Here is a 25,789-nt window from a genome sequence, read left to right as displayed (position 1 = left end):
AGTGAATGATTCCAGGGTCACAGGGTTGGAGGGAGGAAGGCAACCTTGAGAGGAAGGTATGTTCTGTGTCTCACATCAATTACTTTATTTGCAAGATGATATTTTAGTTCCTCAACGTAACTCCAATTGTAACCTGTGAAACTACATCTATAGTGTGGTCTTGTTGGTGGCTTTCTGGATGAGGAGTTAGGAAGCCAGGTGATGCTGTAGCTTTCTCTAGCTATGGGACTTTAGTCAGGTTATTTCCCATTTTTGGAACCCATTCTTGTCATCTGTATAATGAGGAGACTGGCAGAGTTCTATGGTTTCTTGGTAGACAGCGGGTGACAGCTCACGCATCTGTTCTCAAGTCCAGCCCCCACCTTGTCTTCTTCTCTAGAGGCAAACAGGAAAACAATCCATTGCCCAGCCTCCCTTGTAGCTAGGGACAGTCATGTGACCATAGATAACCAAGCCCAAAGAGGAAGGCTGCTACTTGCTAGAAAATTTTTTTTTCATGTGTATGTGTATGGTATGGTATATGTGTGTGCATGCATACAAGGTATGTGTGCATGTGTGCGCACATACACACATATGCATGTGGAAGCCTGAGTCTGATGTTGTCAATCTTCCTCATTCACTTTCTACCTTACTCCTTGAGGCAACTGAACACAGCGCTTGCTGATATGGCTAGTCTGGCTACCCAGCCTGCTCTGGGAATCCTGTCTTCACCTTCCAAGGGTTGGAATTAGTGGCAAGATACCATACCCACCTGGCATTTATGTGGGTTCCGAGACTGGAACTCCAGTCATCATGTTTGCTGCTTGTGTGGCAAGTGCTTTAATTGCTGAGCCAACTCCCGGTCCCTAAAGAAGCCTCTATTTTTCTAATCAGGAATAGGTGCATCTGACTCCCCACCTTCTACTTTACTTCATTCTACCTTGAACGTGGATAGGCAGCTTTTGAACCAACAGGAGTAAGTGTGGATGTCAAACAGCTGGATATAGTGGATCAGAAAGAGTAAAAGAGACTTGTCCAGCTGCTGGTGGACTAGCTAACGACTACCAGTCACTACCTGCCACTGAGCATCTTGGTACATGAAAAATATGCCTATTTGTTGAGGCCACTATGAGCAGGGTTTGTTGTTGTTATCTGTGGCTGAAAATATTCCTAACTGAAAATGTGCCCAAGTTATGGCTTTATGTTCATGGCTCAAAGTTATAATCAGTCCAGATCTGGGACAAGGTCATCAGTGGAATTGAGGCACTCTAACCAAGGGATGATCTGCAGCTTTGAGCTCATCTAAACACACAACACCAAGGGATAAACTGAGGTCAATGTCACACTTCTATCTCTAAACAGCTTTCACAGAGGGATTGTAATTTGAGAACGACCTGTTGCCCACAGGCATGTTTTCTAGCGAAGTGTTTCAGTTTACCTAGAATTTTAATGTTGTTGGTAGAATATATCCTTCTAAGGTACCTATCTGAATCATATGTCCTGCCCCAAATATCAATGACAGCCATGGCTTGATATTCTCCCTCTCCTCTCCTCTCTTCTCTTCTCCTCTCCTCCTTCCCCCCACCCCCGCTCTCTCTCCCTCTCTCATGTGTGTGTGTGGAGGCCAGAAGACAACCTCAGGCATCAGTCCTCAGACAACACCTATCGTTTTTTGAGACAGAGCCTCTCACTGTTCTGGACCACTCTAAGTAGGCCTGGCTAGCTTTCCAGTGAGCCCAGAGATCCGCTTGTTTCTGTCTCCCCAGCCCTGAGATCACAAGCATGTGCCACCATGCCCAGTTTCTTAAAAGTGTGGGTTCTGGGGGAAACTGAACTGAGCTCTTCATGCTTTTGAGACAAGAGCTTTACTGACTGTGCCATCTCCCTAGCCTTATAACTTGATTTTGGCAAAATTGTTCCTCTGAGTGAATTCTACTGGCTTTATTCGTAGAGGAGGTTTGAAGCAGCCCTCCTCCTTCACTAGAGAATGCAGAGTTCAGTCATGACCTAGTGGCTGGGCCCACAGTCTAGAAGCTACTTCTAGGCTGCTGTGCTGAACACAAGAGCCGCAGGAGTCAGGGTGAGGCTCCACTCCAGCCTGTCTGACCCCACGACAGCTGTCTGACCCAACAGTTGTGCTCCTTTTGGTTCTAGAAGCTTTGCCATTTGCTCCAAAAAACTTAGCTTGGAGAATCAGGGAATGAGACAGAGGGAGGCAATGTGGACCCGGTGTCCAAGGAAACAGCTAGAACCAACTCTTCACCTGAGGGAAAATCCATAGAGTGTGCCTCCCTCCAGCTAGGATCCTAGAAATAGATTTGGCAGATGTTGGAGGTGAGTGGGTTTCAAAATTATTTTGGCATCAATCAGCTCTTTTCTTAGGTTCATTTATAAAGGCAGATTTGTTAATCTTAGTAAATAAAATAAATATTTAGAAAGTCTGTCGTTTCTTTATTCAGTAAACAGAATGCTCTGCATAGCTTGCCTGTGTGTGTGTGTGTATGTGTGTGTGTGTGTATGTGTGTGTGTGTGTGTGTTGACCAGAAGACAACCTTGGCTGCCACTCCTCAGGTCCCATCCACCTTTTGTTTTTTGAGACATTATCTGTCACTGGCCTAGAACTTGTTAATTTGACTAGACAGGTCAATGAGCCTCAGGGATCCGCCTGTCTGTGCCTCCTCAAGGATTCCAAGTGTGTATCATCACACTAGGCCTTTTCTCCTTTTAAACATGGGTTCTCATGGGAACTTAGGTCCTCATGCTGGCAAGGCAAACAGTTTGCTGATATAACCACTCCATAGTCCATATCATTTGAGAAGGTCATGTGACTGAGATTCAAGGGAAAAATGACTGCAGCATGATAGAAGGGAAAGTGAAAATTTAGACTTATAGTTCAAGGTTGTAACTGGGCAAATTTGAGGTATCTGAATGGGGTGATGTGTATCCTGACCCCCATGGAGCCTGTGGTATCAAATGGGTGGGACATCAGGATTGCTGTGCAGCCATTTTCACATTCTGTTCATACATGAACTTGCTTGTTCATCACAGGAAGAGCAGGCTGAAGGTGCAACATCATCCAGAAAAATGCTCTTTGCAAGAACACTTCTATAAGACCCACACTTCCCAGTTTGCCACTGTCCCCACCTTGTTCTACCTGTTTTACTGAGGATGTAGTTTCTGCTTTAAGTGCAGAACACTTAAAGGGGTGAGGCAGTGAACAAGATGGAAGTCCTTGCCCTCAGAGCCTGCCCTGACCCACTCCACCACCCGTCATACTAACATACTGTTTTGGCCCTTGAGGGGAGTTTACCTGCCATGAAATCTGAGTGAACAGCCCCCCTGTTTAGGGGTGGGACTTACATTTCATCTGCCAGGTCTAGGGTCTATGTAAAAACCTGGACCATCTCAGACAGAAGTAGACTGCGGCTGAGGAAAATGACTCAGATTAAATCAAAACTAATGAAAAGTAGAGCTCTCTGTTGCAGTCCCAGTTGACACCCACTGGGAAATGAAAGTGGAATCTGTGTGCAATTTCCCACCTGTCTGTCACCTAGGAGTGGGCTGTTTGCTCTTCTGTGAGGGGGCCATATACATACCGGAAGCTAAGATAACAGGGACTTAATGAGCTGCGCCCAGTGAGAGAAACAGGACCTCCCAGCCCATCTCTGGTGACTCAGTGGTGCAGCCAAAGCTCTCAGGAGATGACTTACATGTGAACTCTGCTCCTTGTGTGAATGTCCTGTCTCTGCCCAGTGGGGAGTTAACAGTCAGAAAGACCTTCTTCAACTCTGCTACAAAGCTATATTTAGCACTGGACAGGGTTTTGATAAAGAGTGCAGATTTTGAGGTGGCTGGCAGGGAGCCCCATTTCCATGAGAAATGAAAAGCTAAAGGATTCTTTTAGCTTCTTTTGCTGTCTACTTGGACTCCAGGCCCACTCAATGGGAGGGAACCTGTGTGGTACTGTAAACCTAGCCAAGTACACATGGCTGGAGATGGCATAGACCCTAGAGGAAAATCTACGTTTCCCTAAGCCAATGAAATTTCTTGCTATATTTTAAATATGTATCCCTACATGTATAGACAAGCACAACTTCACCATTCATCAAAGAAACTTCTTTTTGCAACAGATGGAGACTATTACAAAATTCGGCAACTGGTTAAATGCAGAGAATAAGTGTCTGTGAGGTGCTCAGCCCTGAGTGACACATCTACAATGCAACCTCTACACCTAGGGCTCAGGGAGCATCAAAGAAGAGGGGATGGAAAGAATGTAAGAGCCAGAGAGATAAGACGCCTACTGCTACTTAAGACAGTCTAGACGTGACAGGGACACTGCACCTGTGATATGGTAATCTAACAAGATCTGAATAATGACAAAATAAGTTGACATACCAAGATGGATGGGGGAAATCTCAAGGGGTCCCCTCAAGATGAAGAGCTACAGGCAATCAATGGCTTCTGGGGGAGGGAGAATCAGTTTTCTCCAGGGTATAGCTTCCTGAGGTTATCTAACTCCAAGTGGGCTGCCCTAAACACAGGTACACATGAGCACACTGAATGAACTCAGTGTATGATATATATATATATATATGTATAAAATGTATATAATGTATGTAAGGCATATAATATATGATATATATATATATGTAACAGTAATAATCAAAGAAGAGAACAGGAAATTGAGTGGAAATGGAGGGCATGGAAGGAGTCAGATGGGGACTGGAGGGATGGAGATGGTGCAATGATTATACTCACGTATGATGTATACACACACACACACGCACACACACATACACACACACACTGCAGGGCTGGAGGGATGGCTCAGTCAATAAAATGCTTGTCTCATAAACATGAGGACCTGACTTTGATTCCAATTATCCATGTAAAAAAGCCAGGTGTGGTGGTATGTGCCTCTAATCTCAGTGTTGGGAAGGTGGAGGCAGGCAGATCCTTGAGGCTCACTGGCCTGCCAGCTTAGTCTAACTGGTAAGCCCCAGGTCAATGAGAGACCCTGTCTCAAAAAATGAGGTGGACAGAGCCTGAGAAATAACTCCTGAGGCTGTCCTCTGGCCTCCACACACACATGCATCCTTGTGTGTTTGTAAACACATATACACACACGCACGCACAAAGTTATGTGGCACTTCAAGGCCAAGATCCTGACTTTGGCCATTTTGATGGATCTAAGACAGAAGAACAGGTCAGAATTCACACTGTAAATCTTAGCTGGATTCTTTCGGTCTAGAAATTATAGGGCAGAACAAGAGGCCATGTCTCATGACCCCAGATTTTTCTGTTAAAAATCTGTCTCTTTCTATAAAACATGACTACTGAAAACACATTCTTTGTCTACTTTCTCTCCTTCCTAAGCTGATTTCCAAAGATGTGAGGTTCGTTGCTAGAGGAAGAGTCTGAACCCACAGAATCCTTCAGAACACATTTCATTCCTAACACTAGATACTTCTATTCACGAGTTCTTACAAATAATGCTAATTTCATAGAGAAGGAGAACTTAGTTTCCAGAGAGGAAGCCCATCAGATAGTATCAGAACAGTCTAGCAGATGTGTCCAACCCACCGACCAGGATAGCTTTGAGTGCAGCTTCACACAGAACTTTAAAGTTTCTTAAAACTTTATGAAATCATTTTGTGTGTGATTATTTTTTCTGTAACTTGATGGTGAGTATCTTGAGTGTGAACCTTGTAGATGACAATGTTGTGTCCCAGGGTCCAGCCCAGAAGTGATGGTAAGCAAACCAGCATGCATACCTCCCCTCTCACTCTGTCTCTCTAACACACACACACACACACACACACACACACACACACACACACACAGAGAGAGAGAGAGAGAGAGAGAGAGAGACAGACAGACAGAGACAGACAGACAGACAGACATGCAATCTTGATTTCTCTCATTCTGTTGTTTCCCAGTTTTAACGAATGGTGCCAAACTGATCTTTAATAAAAACAAGTCATGCCACTGCCATCCTGGGTGTAGAAGAAACCAGGCTCCAGCCATCATCAACTACTTCCTGCCATAACTAGCTTAATTCAACTCTTCTAGAAGAATCTACTGGATGCTAACCACTGTGCTGGGCCTGGCAGGGGATGCAGAAATGTCTAAGCCATGGTCCCCATCCTAGAGTGCAGAGTGGAGATGGGCTGGGAGACTGGCAGCAGGAGGCAAGCTCTGCCCTGCACTGTGAGCACCAGGCTCTGACCTCCAGGGGAGACCATCAGGTGCTACCATGCGTCTTTGGGGCTAAGTCTCATGTAACCCAGTCTGGCCTCGAACTTGCCATGTAGTTGAGGATGACCTCATCTTCTGATCCTCTGGCCTCCACTTCCCAAATGTTGGAATTACAGGTGTGTACTACCACAGCTAGTTTATACAGTGCTGGGGTGGGATTCAGTGCTTTGTGCATGCTGGGCAAGGGTTCTAGCAACTGACCTACATCCCCAGCCCTCACCAGGATTTGAAAGAAGGAAATGTAACATACCAAAGCTCATTTTTCGTCACCTCAGAGACTGAGCCATCATACATGCCAGGCTGAAATAGTGTTCAAAGCATTTGCTCAATTTCTATTTCAAATTGATTTTTCTAAATTAAGAAACTACAGTTATTTATTTATGTGGAGTAGGGGGCAGGGAGCATGTGTGTGCCATGATGTGTGTGCATGTAGGTTAGAGGAAAACTCACAGGAGTCAGTTCTCACCTTCCACCATGTGGGTCCTGAGGACTGAACTCAGGTCATCAGGGTTGGTGGGAAGTGCCTTTACCCACTGAGCCATCTTGCTGGCCCTAAATTTGTCAATTTTCATGATAGGTTTTCCAAGTGTGTATGTGAAAGGATACTAAATTGGCTTTAGTAAAACCAAGAAATTAGTGAAAGGAGAGAAGTCGTCTGGGCCTCGTTGTAGCCCAGTGATGAGTGAACACATCTTAGGGGGTCCTAGGGACCGGTGGTCAACTCAAGCGGCAGAACTTTAACAGGCCCGAGGCAGGCTTGACCTCAAGGGGTGAATGAGGGAATTGTAGGCACAGATGAAATGCCCTTCCTGCAGCTCAAGTTGCATCAAGTTGCTTAGAGCAAAATCCAGGGCCACACCTTTCCCTAGGAATAGGCTGCTTGTAATAGATTCTTTAGGGAGCAGAGAGAGGAGAAAGGAATGGGGCCAGTTTAGAGTCACTGCCCATCCGTGCATTGCAGGTATGACCAGACTTCTCATCTCAGGTGACATGGTTGATTATTTCCATCCCATCTTTAGAGATGAAGACACTGGGGCTCATAGAAGAAGATGCAGAGGAAGGATTTGAGCTCAGAGGTCTTGGTCCCCAGAGCCCATGTTCTCTTCCACTACTCCCGCATCATGTGGATAGTTCCCTGGACTCAGTGGTTTATTGATAGAAACATAAATACTGAGGGACAGGGCCTGAGAGGTTGCTCAGTGGTTAAAAATGTGTACTTGCTGGGCGTGGTGGCACACGCCTTTAATCCCAGCACTTGGGAGGCAGAAGCAGGTGGATCTCTGTGCATTCAAGGCCAGCCTGGTCTACAAAGAGAGTTCTAGGCCAGCTGGGGCTACAGATAAACCCTGTCTCAAAAAGACCGAAAAAAAAATGTGTACTTGCAGAGGACCAAGTTCAGTTCCTAAGACCCAGTTTGGGTGGCTAACAACCACCAGTAAAATCCAGCTCCAGGTTCTGATGCCCTCTTCTGGCTTCCACAGGCACTGCACACATGTGGTGTATATACATACATGCAGGTACTCACATAGGTACTTAATAATAAATTTTAAAAATCTGAGGGGCAATCAGATCAGGCTAGAGAGAGGAAGGTTTAAGGAGAGGGAGCCTGTCCTTCATTCTATAGCCTCTGCCAATGGGTCTCATTCAGAATGAGCTTGTTGCCAAGGCCAAGGTGAGACTAAGTCACACAACACAGAAGAGAGCTGTCCAAAGATGGGCTCCTGCTCCGAGCCCCCTAGATCCCACCCAGAACTGAGTAGCACACAGTCTGTCCTTTGCTTTCTGTCCCAAATTACAGGCACCTTCTCAACTTTATTACATGCTTCCATCAAACTAACAGAGTAAGAAAGGAGACTGGTCCAAAATGCCTGCATTTCATGGGTTTGTCTCCCTTTAAAAGTTAAGAAAAGAAACTCCATATGTCCTCATGAAGAGCTGACAGAAATCTGAGAGGAAAATTCAGTGCAAACATGTTTCGGTTCTCATGAACATAAGGCACTCTGGCAATGCCTCTAAAACCCGTCAAAACTCATTCTCCACCACAGACTCATGTCTCCCAAGAGTGAGTTGATGAAAGCGGGTGGCATAGAACTGTGCAAAGAAGTTGGAACGTGAACTTAATAAATTAGCATATGTAATAAACTGAAACAATTACACAGAACAGAGATCAGAGAATCAACCTCTAGGAAGGACTGAGGAGCCGTGTGTGTGTGTGTGTGTGTGTGTGTGTGTGTGTGTGTGCCAGAGGACAACCTTGAACGTCACTCTTCAGGCGCCATCCAATTTGTTTTTTGACAGGGTCTCTCACTGGTCTGGAAATTGCCAAACAGACTAGGTTGGCTGGCCAGCAAGCCTCAGGGATCCTCCTGTTGCCACCTTCCCAGTGCTGAATAGCAAGCACAAGCCACCACACCTGCCTTTTTGTGTGTTCTGGGACTTGAACTCAGGTCCTTGTGCTTACACAGCAAGCACTTCACCCACTGAGCCATCTCTCTAGCCCCAGGACTAAGGTCTTAAATCACTCATATCTTGATGTCCAAGACCATTTATGAAGGAAAGAAGCTCCCCCTTTTGAGATGGCATTTTAAAATGAAAATGTTACAGCATACCATCTCTAGTTTCAGAATTAAACTTAGAGGCCTGCACATTTCTTGCAGTCACTTTCTCATTCTTCCTGGATGGTGTCCAGCGTTTTTCTGGTGTATGTCACCCTATGAAGGCACATCATGGCCTGGCCAGAATGGTCGAGGAGGGCAATGCTGGCTTGGGCCCTTAAGGACCCTTGACAGGTACAGAGCAGGTAATAATATCTTCCTGGCCCAGGAGGTGACTGTGGCTATTGATCTGTTTTGCTTGTGTGTAATGGCTGCTCTTAGTAAACAGCAGTGGCTAGTATTGATTAAGATTTCTGCATTGCTCACAGCAGCAGGCCACCACCAGGACATGTGCTTAGCTCTGAAGAAGCCCAGGGAGATTGAAAAACTCCCCGAGAGATGGCTTAGCGTTAAGAGCACTGGCTACTCTAGCAGAGAGCCTGAGTTAGTGTCCCAGGACCCAGACAGCAGCTAACAACCACCTGTAACTCCAGTTCCAGGGGATCCAACACCTTCTTCTGGCCACCATAGGCATTGTACACACATACTACACTTACATACAAGCAGACAAAACACATATACACATAAAATACACAAATAAATAAAAATTTCAAAAAAACCTCAAAGTTCACTGGGTAGGTAGGCTGCCCAGGGCAGCCCTTGTTACGTCTTCCTTCAACTCCTCCAGGTGCTCCTGTCTCGATAGAATAAGTACCGTGATGCCCTGGACAGTTTGCTGGCCCTGACTGCTCTGGCTCTGCCCTTCCCCCCTTCCCCACCACCATACCTTACCTATGATGCTCCAGGGATCCTTGAACTTGCCAAGGTCATTTCCAGCTAGGGCTGTGCCAGTGTGCCTATGCCTGGAGCTCTTCACAGACATCTTTGCCTGAACTTGCTCTGCTGGTCCCTGATTTAGTCAATGTACTTGGCCAGCGGTTCCCTGCTGTCCAGCACCCACGATCCTGGCTCCATTAATCTTCCATTAATCTCCCTTATGGGTTTCTATTCAACAGCACCATTGTGTGTTTTCATGTGTATTAGCTGTCTCTTCCAACAGAAAGCAGCTTTCCTCCCTTACCCACACTGTATTGCAGCTCCTAGAACAGCTCTATAATTATTTGTTGAACAAAGGTGAGTGAGCAGGGATTGCAGTCCCAGGTGTGTGCTGCTGCTCCCCACAGGGTGGGGTAGGGAGCTGGGCAGCTCCAGTGTGTTGCCTCCTCTGCCTGCGGCTGGGTCTGCAGACCAGGGGATCTGGTCATTGTTCATTCCTTTATCAGAGTAAATATAAAGTGCATTTCCCTCCCAGATTGCCTCTGCTCCTCCCCAAAGAGCAGGTGAACAATTGTTCCAACACCAGTTACCTAAAAACATCCTGGGCCTGAGAGATGGTTTAGCAGGTATCAGCACTTGCTGCTAAGCCTGATGACCTGAGTTCAAATTCCTGGGATCCACACGATGGAACAAGAGAACTGACTCCCACAAATTTCCCCTGATTTCTACATGTGCACCATGATGTACACCCCCCCACGCACACCCACACACACATTAAATGTTTAAAAAATGACATATTTTTTCCAGAAGGGGTAAGGAATCAGCAGGAATCATGAATTAATATGAGTTAAATTTAATATATTTTAGGCTGGACTTGTGAACTATTTTATCACACCCTATATCAATATCTCATGAATTTAATTCCTAAATGTTTAATTACTAACACATATAAATACTATCTTAAGAGGCAGTGCCTCATCAGTCCTTTTAGTTTTTCTAAACATCTCTACTATTTTTGACTTTCTTCCATCAGATGATTTTTGTTTTCGGAATGTTAACATCTGGTTTGAATTTTTATTCTGAATTACATTAAACTTCTAATCTAATTTTGGAAGAAGTCATCTTTATGCTGCCTTTCTCCAGCACACTGCTCCATTTTTTTTTTAAGATCTGCGGTTTTCTTGCTAAGTCTTAACTTCACATTGTTTGCTCTTATTATGGTTGGAATTACTTTCCCTTTTACCCCTCCATCCTCCTAAGACAGTGTGAGATTCATATGTGATTTTTAGCTCATGGAAAATTCATGACTACATTAAAAACCTCTGAAATGGGATGTTCTATGTAAACCCCAGAGCCACTTGGGCCTGACTGGATAATTGTATGAAGGGGACCGTGGTTTGTGAAAGGCCCGCCATGAATAGACCTCTCCTTTGGATGGGATGGATTTGCTGTTTTGCATTTGTTTAAGTTTAATATATTTTTTTCTTCCACAGCGTCCATACTTCAGGTAAATATTCACAGTTGCTCCAGGGATCTAACTACCTCTCACCTAGGAATTCAGTGCTGCCCCAGGGATCTGGCCACCTCTCCACACTGTGGGGTTTCCCCATAAACCCTCTCCACAAGCCTGAAAATCAATTCTTTTGTCCTTTCACTTTTAGAAGACAAGACAGCTTTCTAGCTGAGAGAGAGAGAGAGAGAGAGAGAGAGAAGAGTGAGAAAAGAGGAGGAGGAGAGAAAGAGGAGACAGCAAAAAGGAATGCAGCACAAAGCAAAACTGCAACGAGAGAGAGAGAGAGAGAGAGAGAGAGAAGAGAGAGGAAAAAGAGGAGGAGGAGAGAAAGAGGAGACAGCAAAAAGGAATGCAGCACAAAGCAAAACTGCAACTTCCCAATATCACTTTTATTCCCTTAATCACATCTGTCTTTTCTATTCCTGCATCTCTGTGACATCTGCCTATCAGTGGTTCTCAGCTTCCCTATCCCTAACAATCCTCTATCATCCAGGTTGTATCCAACAGTTATGTAATATCTGCATTGCACTGCAATTCACCTTTGGATGCATGTCCAGTTCTTCCTTTAAGATAAGTGACTGAAAGTACAATCGCTGGGCTCATGACATGCGCACTTAGATTGCTTTGGGTACCAAGTTACCAAGCTGTTAATATGTGTTGTCGTCATTCTGTGTGCTATACTGCTGGTTTTCCTGAACTCTCACCAGCATCGATTACTGCTGTTCTTCATCATTTAACATGTCAGGCAAAAGGGTCATTATTTAAATTTATACTTAAAAATTTAAATAATCTACTTATTATTACTGCATATGTATGTATGATGTGTATGTGTGTCGGGAAGGGCATGCCTGCCACAGCATGTGAGTGAATGTGTGTGTGTCTAAGCTGGAGGACAACTTGTGTGAGTCGGTTCTTGCCTTCCACTACGTGGGTCCTAGGAATGGAACTCAGGTCATCAGGCTTGGCAACAAGTGTCTGAGCCATCTCTCTGAGAGAAAATTCTCTAATCTGTTGCGCTACTTGCAAGTCATGCAGAGAGCTCCGGGGTTGCAGCTTCTGTGAGTGGTCTTCCACGCTGGCTGGGCTTTTTGGTGATGCAGCTGCCTTTGAGTTGTCTGCTCCTGTAAGCAACCCCTCGCCCTTACTTCTCTAAGTAAATAAAAGCCCACTGGTTCACCAAGTTGGACATAGGTAGATTCATTACTTTGGTCTGTCAGCAGTTCCCTTTTTGGTGTGAGTAGATATGTGTGCTGTTTCTCACTAGGGAAAGTCTCACACAACATCTCTCCCCTCCTTTCCTCTCCCCTTCTAGTCCCCCCTCCCTTTCCCCCTTTAGATCTTCCTTTCTTTTTGTCATCTATATTTAGGACCCTGGCTGTTAAGCTGCTGGGTCAAATGCTGAGTTGTATGTTCACACTACAGTCACTTCTGTTGTTAATGAAAATAGGATCCTCCTTATATTTTCTGAGGGTTATGTGGTGGTTTGAATGAAAATGTCCCCCATAGGCTCCAAGTATTTGGACATTTTGTCCCCAGTTGGAGGTGCTGTTTGGGGAGGTCTTAGAAGGCGTGGCCATGCTGGAGGAAGCATGACACTGTCAGGGTAGGTATGTGCCTGCTGGAGGGGTTCTAGCTCCAGGCCATCAGTGCATCCTTCAAACTTATGGAGAGAAAGTCAAGTTCAAGAGGAAATCTGCAGCTCCCAGCAGATCTCAGCAATCTGCAGAACCACCAGCAGCCCCTAGCAGATCCCAGCATCCCCAGCATCCCCAAGCATTCCTAGCGGCCCTCCAGCCATCACTGCCAAATTTGCATCTTGTTATTTTATCAGAAATAGCTGCTCAACTTTATAAGCTGTTCTTTGAGAATTCATCTTTTCTTTGGTATTTATAACTTTCCTACTCTTTGTCAGATATTGACTATGAATTTAATGAAATAATCATTTTCCTCCCTTTATCTTATAAATATAACACAAAATGTTCATATATTTGCTAAATTTTTTTGAGATAGGGTCTCATGTAGCCCATGCTAGCTTCAAACTCACTATGTATCTGAAGATGACTCTGAACTTCTTTTTGTAAAATTAATTTTTATATTTTATTTAGTTGTATTTTTATGTGTTTGAGTGTTTTGCCCGTATCTAAGTGTACCACATGCATGAAAAGTCTGTGGATGCAAGAAGAGGGCATCAGGTCTGCTGGGAATGGAGTTATGGATAGCTGTTAACTGCTATGTGGGTGCTGGGAACTGAACCTGGGTCCTCTGCAAGAGCAGCCACAGCTCTTAGCAACTGAGCATCTCTCTCCAGCCCAGACCTTGAACTTGTGATTCTTCTGCCTCTACCTCCTGAGTGCTACGATGACAGATGTGTGCTGCCACACCTGGTTTATGTGGCATGGGGATTGAACCCTGAGCTTCACATATGTTGGGCAAGCACTGTACCAACTGAGCCACCTTGTCATCCCTTTATTTCCTAAAGTTGAGGTGCTTACATTACTAGGTTAAATCCCTATTAATAAGCCATTTTAATTACAATTTACTGTCCTGTTGGGAATTCTTGAAGTTTACTGACCAGTGAGTTCATAGGCAAGTTTTGGGCAGTGCAATTTTTTTGTGTATGTCAGATTCAGACCAAGGTTTTACTTCAATCAAATGAACTTGGGTGCTTTCGATTTTAAACACCGTTCAAGGGCAGTTAGATTCTATGGAGCAATCTGTCCCATGAATGCTTTGTGGACTTCATGGTCAGAAGCATTTGGAACTGCATTCTTTTGTTTTCTTCTCTTTTTGTTGTCTGATTGGGTTTTGGGGGACAATCTTTGACTCCATAGCCCAGGCTAGCCTTGAACTGACTATGTGCCCAGGCTGGCCTTTACTTCTTGGTGATCTTCCTGCCTCTTCAGTACTAGAGATACAGGCACAAGCCAGATCTGTCCAGGACTGGCTTCTCTTTGAAGAATAATTCTTTGACTACCTTTGCAATTCCATCATTCAGGTTTTCTAATCCCTGTAGAGCCAGTTTTGTCCATTGACTTCTTTAGAAATTGTCACTATTTTTTTAAATTAAAAATTAAAATTAGCCTATCATTTGAAACAACCTTAAAGACATAAATATTCACTATTTTTGAATACGAGCAGGTTCCTTAGCTTTTTAAATACTCATGACTTCATCTGTTGGCCATATTCCTTTGACTGACAATAAGGCATTATTGTAAATAATGATTTTGATTTTTAAAATGAGTTTCCATCCAGAAAAATTAGACTCTAGGATTTTTCTAGAGCATTGGCATGGGTACTCTCCATCGGGCCACAGGGCCGTCACTCTGTCCCACTGTCAGTCTTCCTTTGTTAATGGAATTATGTGTTGAATGTTTCCAATAGCCATTTTGGTCCTAGTTGAGATGACTGTGTGCTTCAAAAGGTTTCGTAATGCATTTATTTTTATTTCATGTATATAAATGTTTTGCCTGCATGTATGTTAGTGTACCAGTATATGCAGTGCCTATGGAGGCCAGAAGAAGGTGTTGGATCCCCTTCTTACCTGGAGTTAAGGATGGTTGTTAGTCACAATGTGGGTGCTGGGAACCAAACCCAGGCCCTCTGCAAGAGAAGGCAGTGCTCTTAACTGCTGAGCCATCTCTTCAGCCCTGATTACATGCTTTTAAGAATAGCATTTACGGGGCTGGAGAGATGGCTCAGCAGTTAAGAGCACTGACTGCTCTTGCAGAGGACCCAGGTTTGATTCCCAGCACCCACATGGCGGCTACGAACCATCCTTAACTCCAGTTCCAGGGGAATCTGAAGCCCTCTTCTGACCTCCATGGCATTGCACGACACGGGTGCACTCACATACATGCAGGCAATGCATTTATATGCATAAAATAAAAATAATAAATAAAATATTTTTTTAAAAAAGAATAGCATTTACAACTGATTTATTACAGCAATAGACTTTCCCGATTCTCATGATAAAACGTACTTCAGAGGGATTTGTAGACAAGACTGGCATACATGCATGCACGCACACACACACATGCACACAAGTGCACACGCACGTATTTCTTTCCTTCTTTTGCTTTGCGTTCTTTACGCAGAAATCATTTCTGGAAGTAGACTCTTGCTAGTCCTACTGAGTTTCATGCAGGATGGTCATCCTTCCCTTCTTTCCTTCTTACATCCCATGATCCTACCTCTTTAGGACGTCTTAATTTTGGGTTTCTGTGGGGCAAAAGTTCTGACCCAGAGACTTGAAATACAGATCTTTCTATCCATTACTTCCGAGAGCAAGTCTGCCTTTCTCTGCCCTGTGCCTCTTTCTCCTGCTGCGACTGGGGTGACATCTTTTTCTTGGTTTCTCAGACGACACCTGCTTTCCACAGAGGGTTGAAGGTGTGTGCCTGCACTGGAGATCTGAAAAGCTATCTCTTGTGCTCCATCTACTTTTGCCTCAAGAGGAAGATATTCTGAAGTCCTTGTAATCCAAGACAGAGTCAGAACTCTGCCCACATGGCCAACAGTTCCTCTGCCCTCCCACTGAGGGACACACTGATGACTGGGTGGTGCTGGGAGAAGGGAAAGCTCACCTGTTCAAGCACTGTGGATAACAGCTGGAGCTCTAGGTGAGTGGCTAGAGCATCTCTGTTTTCCTAGGCAGCAGTTAAACAGAAAGTCAGAAAAGAGGGGCATTAATTCCTGAATAGCTGGGAGGCCCATGGAAAGCTGTGTGTCTTCGAAGCTGCACCATAGCTAATGCTCTGTTCACCCTGGTATCCAGGTGGAGACAAGACATTCTTCTGAAATAAAACACTACCAGGGATGAAGGGCAAAGTGTCCTCACATGAATGGGAATGGTGATTCCCTTTACAAGGGCAAGGCACAGTTGGACAGCAACATTTGACAATGTCAAATGGGATGTCAACAAAAACTCATCACTAGCATATAAACCTGAGAAACCCACAGACAATCATTGACAATCCTTTCTCCAAGGCTGACTAGGTTTCTGGTTCCATGTGCAGCGGCCAGTGGACATTAGCTGCTGTTGCTGCTGCTGCTGGTGGTGGTCTTCTTCCTCTTCCTCCTTCTGCTCCTCCTCCTGTTCCTCCTGTTCTTCCTCTTTCTTCTCCTTCCTCTTCCCCCCCCCTCTTTCTTTCCTTTTTAAAGACAGGGTTTCATTCATTATCTCTGGCTGGCCTAGAGCCAACCAAGCTGGACTGGAACTCACAGAGATCCACCTGCATCTACCCCCAAGTCCTGGGCTTGAAGGTGTGCACCAACATGTCTGACAACATTAGATTCTTATTTAGGGAGAAAGAAATTAGTGAAATTGTAATACTTCACTATATATATAAAAATCTGCTGGTCTGTGACTCCCTTATAAAAGTAAAATACAACCCGGGTATTTGTAACAACAAATAAACAAAGACACCTTAAAAATGCTTCAGGATACTAGATATACAAATATACTAATGTGGATCTTCAAGATGCAGTATTGTGAAAGATATTCCTACTGGGAAACATCAGACAATGCCTCTGTCTGGATATACTGTGTCTATGTCACAATATATCCAGAACCACAGACTTCTGGAGGGCAGCTTCTCCAGTCCTGGGCAAACGAGGGTGTTTATGAGAGATGTGGCTACTGAAATGTCATCTTCAAACTCAGGTCAGCCCTTGGCTCTGCCTCAAATCACCTTTTCAGGAGGGTAACACCCTAGAGGTAAATGTTCTAAAGGACCACTTCAGCCAGGGCTTTCTTCTAGAACTATAGGATGGCTCCCTTTTCAATGGTGGAGAAGCAGGTGCTCATTTCCTGGCTCTGAGGACCACAGTTTGAGAGGCTGACCAGTGGGGTCTGAGGGAACAGAGTTGTCACTTAAAGAAGAAACATGGCCCTTTGGACCACTAGTTCTCATAAGGCTTTTGGACTGAATCCAGGTACTCTAAATTTGTTCTTCAGCTAGTTAAAATGGAGACAGCAGTGTCTCGAGTTATCGTTGGTCCAGTAACATTCAGCCAAAGTGAGCCTTTTAATCCAACTGTAGGGCTAAATCTGCCTCCTTCCATGATGTGATTCCAAGTGAGAAAAAGCTTGCTTCTAACGCGAGGTTGCTGCTATTGGGACAAAACTCTGATACCCCAAGTTCTAGAGAGAAAGTTTTATTATAGTCACCAAACTACTGCTAATACCCCATTTATTTGGCTCCCAGAGAGTTGGGACAGCTGTGGCAGGTTCAAGGCCACATGAAGTCTAAGGCTCTTGATCTTAGACCCTTGTGTAAGGCAACCTTCTTTTTGTGTGTATATATGTGTGTGGGGGGGGTGCCCTGTGGGTACAAGTATGTATACATAGGTGTGCACATGCATGTAGAAGCCTGAGAACAACTTTGGGTGTCATTCCTCAGGCTGGCTATCTATCTATCTATCTATCTTCTATCTATCATCTATCTATCTATCTATCTATCTATCATCTATCTATCTATCTATCAATCTATCATCTAATCTATCTATCTATCTATCTATCATCTATCTATCTATCTTCTACCTACTTCTATCTATCATCTATCTATCAATAATCTCTCTATCTATCATCATCATCTACCTATCTTCTATCTATCATCTATCTACCTATCACCTATCTATCATCTATCAATCTATCATCTATCTATCCCCTATCTATCTACCACTTATCTATCATTTATCTATCTATCTCTATCATTTATGATATGAATCCTGTCAAAATCCCAATCTTTTGATGACTAGAACAGACTCCAATATACTGCATAGAAAGAAAAGAAATCTATCCAGTAAAGGGTATGATTTTCAAGACACAATAAAAATTCTATCTATCTATCATCATCTATCTATCATCTATCTATCTATCTATCTATCATCTATCATCTATCTATCATCTATCCATCTATCCATCCATCCATCCATCTATCTTCTATCTATCATTTATCATCTATCTATCTATCTATCTATCTATCTATCTATCTATCATCTATCTATCTGACTATATCTATCTATTGATCATCTATCTATCATCTATCCATCTACTTTTGAGACAGGGCTTCTCACTGGCCTGGAGCTCATTGAGTAGGCTATGCTGACTGGCCAGTGAGCCCCAGGAATCCTCCTGTCTCCATCTTCCTAGTGCTGGGATTATACCATGCCTGGCTTTTTTACATGGGTTCTGGGGATCAAACTCAGGTCCCTCATGCTTAGAAAGAAAGTGCTTTACTGACTGAACCATCACCTCAGACCTACAAGCTCCTCTTCTGAGGTAAGAGCAACTGGCAACTGACTTGGCCTTTGGATTTCCTCTGCTCGCCCAGGACACTGAAGTGAGTCTGTGACTGGGGACTCCTGCATTATCTGAACTCCTCCAGAAGCTAACCCTGGAACCAGAATTTGAATGCATGTGGTTAATTTGGGAGGTGATTGTAGAAACTAATGGTCGAGGCAGGGATAGGTAAGTGAGGGACAGGAAGAGACTTGCTCAAGGTCACCTTGACAACAGCTCATCACTGTGAGTACCTACCATAGTCTACTGAAGGATTTGAGCTTGAGTAGCAGGTAGAAAGCTCATGCCTCAGCACTACCCACCCCAACCAGCAAGTAAGGGAGCCAGATTAATCCACCCCAGAGTCACAGGGAGTGGTGCTCCTCTGGCAAAATCAACTTCTGCCCAGGAAAAAGGGCTCTAGCTATTCGAGAAAGTTCTTGAGCAGCTGGAATTGAGACCGGTGTGTACTGCTCTAGTAAAGAGATGAGGGCAGGGCATTGGAAGCTTCTGGAATAGCTGAGATTAGCCCAGATCCACTCCTCAACTAGTATGTGTGTGTGCATGTCTTTTTTGTGTGTTTCTGTGCATATCTGTGTGTCCATGTTATTCAGACTAGTGGTGGCTGGGTCATGGGGGACCTCATAGCTACCTTGCTCCTGAATATGGGAACTGGGTGTTCATTCTGATGCAGCATCCCCCACTGACATTCTGCAGTGTGAAGGAGCACCAGTGATGGTCATGGACCTGGGTCTGGATGACCAAGTGTTGATTGTTCTCTGCACCAGCAGATGGACATTATATCATGACAGTGAAGCTTACTTTCCCTGAACTTGTAAAGGGGATGTGCTAATTAATACTTGCTGGGCTCCTTCTATGCACTGAAAATTAGGTGCATTAGATTACTGTGCATTACTCAAGCCTCGCAACTCTGAAAGACAGTATCCCTATTTTATAAGGCAAGATGTATTTATCCAATCAACAATAAAAACCTGGGCTGGGTCCTAGGACTCAAGCACAAAATAAAACAGGGGACAGATATGGGCCTGTTGACAAGCTGAGGGCAAGAGCTGGGCTAGAAGGGCTGCTGGGCTGCTGAATGAGAAAATGGCTGGAGGGTTCAAGCAGGGCCGAGAGCAACAAGGAGCAGGTGAGGGTGTGAGGGACAGAGAAGGCACGGAAGGACAATGGGTGCCTCTAAGCAACTGCAGTGAGTTAAGGCACAGTCAGAGTCTAGCTTGCAAAACACACAGTTGTTTTTCAAACTTAATCTCACCCTGAGACCCATCTGCATACAGCTCTACTCAGGCAGTATTCCATCTGTTTGCTGTACCTCTGCTTCCCAGTGGACACCCTGATAGGGGAAAATATATCCTCTTTTTTGTTGTATACTGTGCTGATTTTTACATGGACTGGTACCTGGTGCATATCCACAGACTTATGGCATACAGGGCGGGGACAGGACTTGAAATAGAGAAGTGGACATACTTGGGAGTCTGAGCAAATTAACTCTCATCATTTCCTGCTCCATGAGGACATTGGGGCAGGGTAGGTGCTGGTCCAAGTCTCCATGATGTTCCCCCATCAACTTTTCCTTTCCTGTACACATCTTCCTGGGAGTGCATATTGCAGATAGGTGGGTGTGCTCAGAGGAGGTGACCCCTGCAGGCTGGTGAGGGGGGAGGGGCCCCCTCAGTTTCTCATCTGCAAAATCAGCTGCAACTATTTCAAAGGGTTATTTAATGAGTCTATCATCTATCTATCCAGCCATCTATATCAACTATCTGTCTATTGATTATCTATCTATCTATCTATCATTTATTATGTATCTATAGTATATCTATCATATTTCCACTATTTATCTACTAGTCACCTATCTATCATCCATCCATATATCATCTATTTATCCATTATCTATCAATCTAGAATTTATTATCTATCATCTACCTATCTACCATCTATTTATCATCTGTCTGCCTACCTATCTACCTACTTATCTACAATGTCCCAAGGAGACACTAAACAACTCTCTTCCCCTTCCCTGGAGGCAGGCAGGTATATCCAGTATAACAGGTCTTAAGAAGCTGTAGAGGGAGACCAGGCACAGTGGGTAGAGCCCCGAGTGAAAACAACTGTGACCCCTTCTGCTGGGGGTTGACTTATCCTGTGTGCTTTTCAAAGTATGCCCTTTGGAACTCAGAGGCCTGCTTGGGAGGCCAGTAAGGAAGGGGAGGTGTGCAGGACTGAAGAGCAGGAGTGACTTCACCTGGCTGAAACATGGGGGTTTCATATAAAGCTGGTTTGCAAAGGTGTTCAGGCTGAAGTGAACAGATCAGAATCTGAAAACAGCACAACTGAAGAGTCCAGAGAGCCACCTTCAACATGAAGCTCTGGACCATGGACTGAAGCCTCTTCACTGTTTAAAGAGGGATGGACTGTGTAATCCAACTCATGGGCACAGGTCCCCAGACAGTGAATGAGAAATAACAACCTTTTTACCAGTGGGAGAGAGGGGAGGGGCATGGAATTGAAGACTAAAGACAAGGAGCCCTTTCATGAAGGACAGCAGGGGACAAAATGTCTTGGAAGATTTCCGTAGGGCAGTGAAGCTGTTTCTCTAAATGTTCCCCAGCAATGACTGAGAAAGGTTCTCTTGGGTTCTCCCAAGTACACAGAGGTAGATGAGAAAGCTCTTGCAGTCCAGGACATCTCTGCAGAATACAGAGTCCCACACTCTACATTTCAGCTGCAGAAAGTGGAACTGTCTGCAGGGTTTCCTGGTCCTTACCTTCTTCAGCTCCTCCTGGACGCTCTGGCTGCTCTCTTCAGAAGACAGACTTTCCTTCTTGTTCTCAGATTCTGTCTTGGGCTCAGACTCCTGGTCCTCCCCTGAAGAAGTCTCCTTTTCACTCATTTTCATGGCTAATTCATAAAATCTGTTTCTCAGCTTCTCCTCGGAGGTGTCCATGCTGGTCAGGGAATGCTGAGCATCATTGCTGACGTCAGTCCCTGACATATCGTCTGACACCTGCATGGAAACCAAAGTTGGGAGATGAGGACCCTTCTCCTGAATGGGGCTGTGCACTGTCTTCAGTAGGAAGGAGCAGGTAATCTGAACACAACTCTTTCCTGACTTTCTTCACCTGGCCTTTTACTTTATCTAATGTGTTCAACACCTGGCTAAAGAGTTCAGATAAACATCCTACTTGGAAAGTGTTTTATTCAGTTTTTTTGTATGTGTATTCATGTGTGTGTGTGTGCGCGCACATGTGTGTGTATGCCTGTGCATATACCCAGAGAGAACAGAGGACAACCTTAGCATTTCAAGACACTTTTAAGTACAGAGGGGATGGTGTGGAAGGAAAGAAGGGGAGGGAGTTCTGGACATCCCATAAACAGATACTTGATAGGAGGGGTCAGAGATAGGGAAGGTTTCCTTGTAGAAACAATGTAAGACAGTTGCCCAGTTCAAAGGAAGAAAGGCAAGATCAGTACTCCAGGACCCATATGGATCAAGGCCCTTAAACAAATGTAAGCATACTATGTGACACCGCTTTAATCATTAAAGTCCCCAATTAATTAATAATCACACTTCATGCTCCTGCTACCTATTTGGTGATTATCTGCTAAGCTCCTTCTATTAATCTTACCCTCAAAGGCCTGAGGAACCCCAGGAAGTCATGGAGGTTGTGGCTCTTAATATATTCTTGGTCTTCAGTTGCACAGATGTGCACCAAAATACCCATATCCCCTAAGTGGGAAATGGATCCAAACTCCCCATCTCTGCCCAAGGCTCAGAGAACATCGAGGAAGAGGGGCAGAAAGAATGTAAGAGCTGGAGGATGGGGAGGAGTGCTGGGAAACACTATCTTCAGATATGACATGGCCATTGTACCCATGAACTCAGCAGCTGTGGTTACCTGCATAGGATCAAGCCAGCAAGTCCAGTCAACACTCCAGCAGGTGGAACTAGTTGGACTCAGTGGGTGAGAGAGAGAGAGAGAGAGAGAGAGAGAGAGAGAGAGAGAGAGAGGAGGCAGGTGGAACTAGTTGGACTCAGTGGGTTAGAGAGAGAGAGAGAGAGAGAGAGAGAGAGAGAGAGAGGAGAGAGAGATCAAGAAGTTGGGAGGAGGACATATTGGGGGTATCTGGGGGAAGTGGGAAGGAGGAGCTGGGGTGGATATGGCTAAGATATATTCTATACATTTATGAAATTGGCAAAGAATAAATAAAAGATATTCTAAAAAATCATGTCCATGCACACATAACAAGGCCCACTAACTGGGTCTTGTGGACCCATTTTAGTCTTCTAAATCCCCCTATTGAGTCATTTGATCTATTTTTAGGTATTTCATAGTTCCCCTTCTCTTAGAGGTTTCTAAAGAACAAGGGGGAGATTTACTTATTTTTAAAATGGAATCAAATCCATTGTATTTTTCAATTACCATATGAGTTCACTGGACATTTTACAAATCTAAAAGCCATGACAGGATCTTCGTAATCTTTTTCTTATCTCTTATTGCTCATTATATCTCAAAATTATTTTTCATTACCATTTGCCTCATTCCCAATGACAGACTAAAATAAACATGAGAATGGAATTGCCTGGCAGGGTGATTCAGCTGTGCAAAAGTCATCCCAATTTGCCTTTCAATGAACATAGAAGTCAAAGTTTTTCAAAGAGAAGAAAACTGATGGAAGGATATTTCACAATTGTTAGATGACTCAGAAGAGGAACTCAGAGAGGAGAGAAGCTGCTGATGTGGAACACAGGGAGCTGAAAGAGACTCAGCATCGTCCCAAGTCAGCCTCTGAGGTGAGTTTTCTCAGGCTTAAGCACTGATGAGTGAACATTATCAACAATATTGATAAGCCTGAAAAAACAAATTTGGTATTTTCATGCAGTTTGTTTTCCAACAGGAAGGGCCTCATTGCTCAACACTGTGCACCAAGAATCTGGATCTTTTGATCTTGTTTTGCTGGAAAGATGTCTGACGGATACCTTCCAGCCTGTGTGTCAGATCTACTCGGTACAGTCTATGAGACGGATAAATTATAAAGGCAGATGTCTACACAGAGGTGGTTAGAAGGAAATCTACAAAACCACAAGCTTGAAAAATCATCAACTCAAAAAGAAACAAAAATTCATTGCACATGTCTATTTCTTTTTATTGATCCCTAGTAAAAATCAACTTTGAGGGCCTTATGAGACATGACCGGTGCTGTGGGTGTACTGGATAAGGAGGGATCCCTTTGCCTGGCATGCTGGGATATGGGGATAGTACAGGAAACTGGGCTCTGGGCAGGTTCAGGAAAGAGAAGGAACATTTCAACATAGAATTCCGGGGATAGACACTCCTGATGAGGAAACAGGACCTAGAAGACCTGAGGTACGTAAACAGCTTGATATCATTAGAGGAGTAAGGGGCAGAAGTAGAGAGAGTGGAGAGTTTAGAGGCAATGGGAAAACAGGCCCGGGCCAGAACACAGAGGGTTAAACAGCAGCTTAAAGCATGAGGCTCTACCTAGAAAGGACTTTCCTGCTGCTCTTGGATTAACCAGAAGGTCAGCAACTGGCCATAATTACACTTGGCATCTTTCCTTATCAATAAAATCAATAAAAATTAAGAAAAAAATCAATAAAATTAATCAACAAAATTAAGAATAAAATCAATAAAATTAAGAGATTGGATGGCTAGCTTATCTGATTTGCTTATCTTTGACGTGGACCTAATTATTCCTTGGGCACAGAAACTGAAACAAGTTTTACAAGGGTGAAACAGTTAACCCAAAAGATAGAGCCTGCTTGTCATGATCGGTCTGTTCATGTCTACTTATCACAACAGAGCTTATGAGGAATGAGATCATGATGATTTTGTTCGCATTCAGCAAAAATATATTGATCACATACTGTGTGCCAAATCCTGTACTGGCCCCTGGGGCTTAAAGGTAAAAGTGTCACCCTTCAGCCCTGGTGAGCTCATAGCATGGAGAGAGCAACCTCTAACCAGATGTGGTGCACTGGGAGCATCTGCACACACGTACAAGCTTGATAAGATCAGATGACAGCCCTCAACTGATTGGTGGAGACAGATGGTGTCAGGCAGGAAACCAGCAAAGTTTAAAGACTGCAGTCCTAGGGATGGGGAGATGGCTCAGTTGGTAAAGTGCTTGCTACACAAGCAGGGGGACCTGAATTTGATCCCTAGAACCGATGTAAAGGCCAGGTATGGCAATCCATGTCATTCTCCTAGTGCTGAAGAGGCAGAGACAGCAGCTCACTGGCTGGCCAGTCTAGCCTAAATGGCAAGTCCAAGGCCCCAGTGAGACTCTCACAAAGCAAGGCAAAGAGGTCCTGAGGGACAGTACCCAAGGTTGTTCTCTGGCCTCCACACACACATGCATAAGAGCATACACACACATGCATCCCTGCACACAGACCCACACATACACATACAACAATAAATAAGTGAAAATACATATGGAGGAAATGCAGTCTTAGAGATCAGCAGGACATACCTCAAGTTTTATTTGAGGGGAAAGAATTATGTTAAAGCTGACTGGCCAAAGATTCAAGACAGGTCCACAGATGGACGCCCAGAGGATGAGATGCCAAATTAAGGATCAAATCAAAGGATCACTGATCTTCAAAAGTGACTGCAATATCTGCCTATATCATACTGATTGAGAAAACTGACAAACAGTCACATCTCCAGAGAAGAACAGATAATACTTTCCAGTCTGCAAAGGGTTAAGACATCCCTTCTGTGTGTTACAGACTCATATGTTGGGGATAACATGGGCTGATTGCAATGTCAACTTCCAGAACAGATGGACAATAACTGCTAAGCTGGAGTCTTAGGTGACACGAGGTCTGTGGATGAGCCTCTGAGGACTGCTGGGGTTGTTGGAGTCTGTTATACACACACACACTTATCTAGGGTGAATGTTGCTGTGTGCATTCAAAATCAAACATAAGAACCACTGAACAGCGAGGGACTTAAGAGGGAAGAGGCTGAACCTCTTGGTTTAAAAAGAATACTTAAAAGAATGAAGAGATATCTCTTCCACTTGCTGGAGATGGATGTGGTCTGATTTTCTTAGGGGAGTGTCTTGACCTTCAGCTACCCATGTGATCAGTGCATCCTGAAAGTTCCTCTTCATTCATTTAAAATACTTCCCCAACTCAGGTTCACCATCTTCTGCATAGAAATTCCCTAGGTTTGAAGCCAGTGATCTCAAGGTCTTGTAGTCTAGGCAATCCCAGTTCCAGAAACCCTTTTCTAGGGTTTAAAAGGAAACCATAAGAACCATGAAAGGCAAGGGGCTTAACCTCTGTTTTTTCTTTAAGGGGGCTGGGGAGATGGCTCAGAGGTTAAGAGCACT

General features: G+C 44.3%; 1 protein-coding gene across 3 annotated transcripts in view; it reads right to left on the bottom strand.

Moving 5' to 3' along the window:
- Myrip (myosin VIIA and Rab interacting protein) overlaps nt 1-25,789 on the bottom strand; it is a 362,410-nt gene that overhangs the window by 33,604 nt on the left and 303,017 nt on the right. For 2 of the 3 annotated variants that reach the window (XM_008849430.2, XM_029554258.1), the window contains one exon: nt 21,192-21,431. In XM_008849430.2, the coding sequence (XP_008847652.1) occupies nt 21,192-21,431 (240 nt within the window). Of the gene's footprint in view, nt 1-15,704; nt 15,768-21,191; nt 21,432-25,789 lie in introns of all 3 variants that reach the window. The other variant, XM_008849427.2, reaches the window with a different exon arrangement.

This window comes from Nannospalax galili, unplaced genomic scaffold (genome assembly GCF_000622305.1).
Source record: "Nannospalax galili isolate Female #2095 unplaced genomic scaffold, S.galili_v1.0 scaffold443, whole genome shotgun sequence".
In the NCBI taxonomy this organism is placed as follows: Eukaryota; Metazoa; Chordata; class Mammalia; order Rodentia; family Spalacidae; genus Nannospalax; species Nannospalax galili.
The sequence above is the reverse complement of the archived record's forward strand: the minus strand, read 5'-3'. Positions and strand labels throughout refer to the sequence as shown.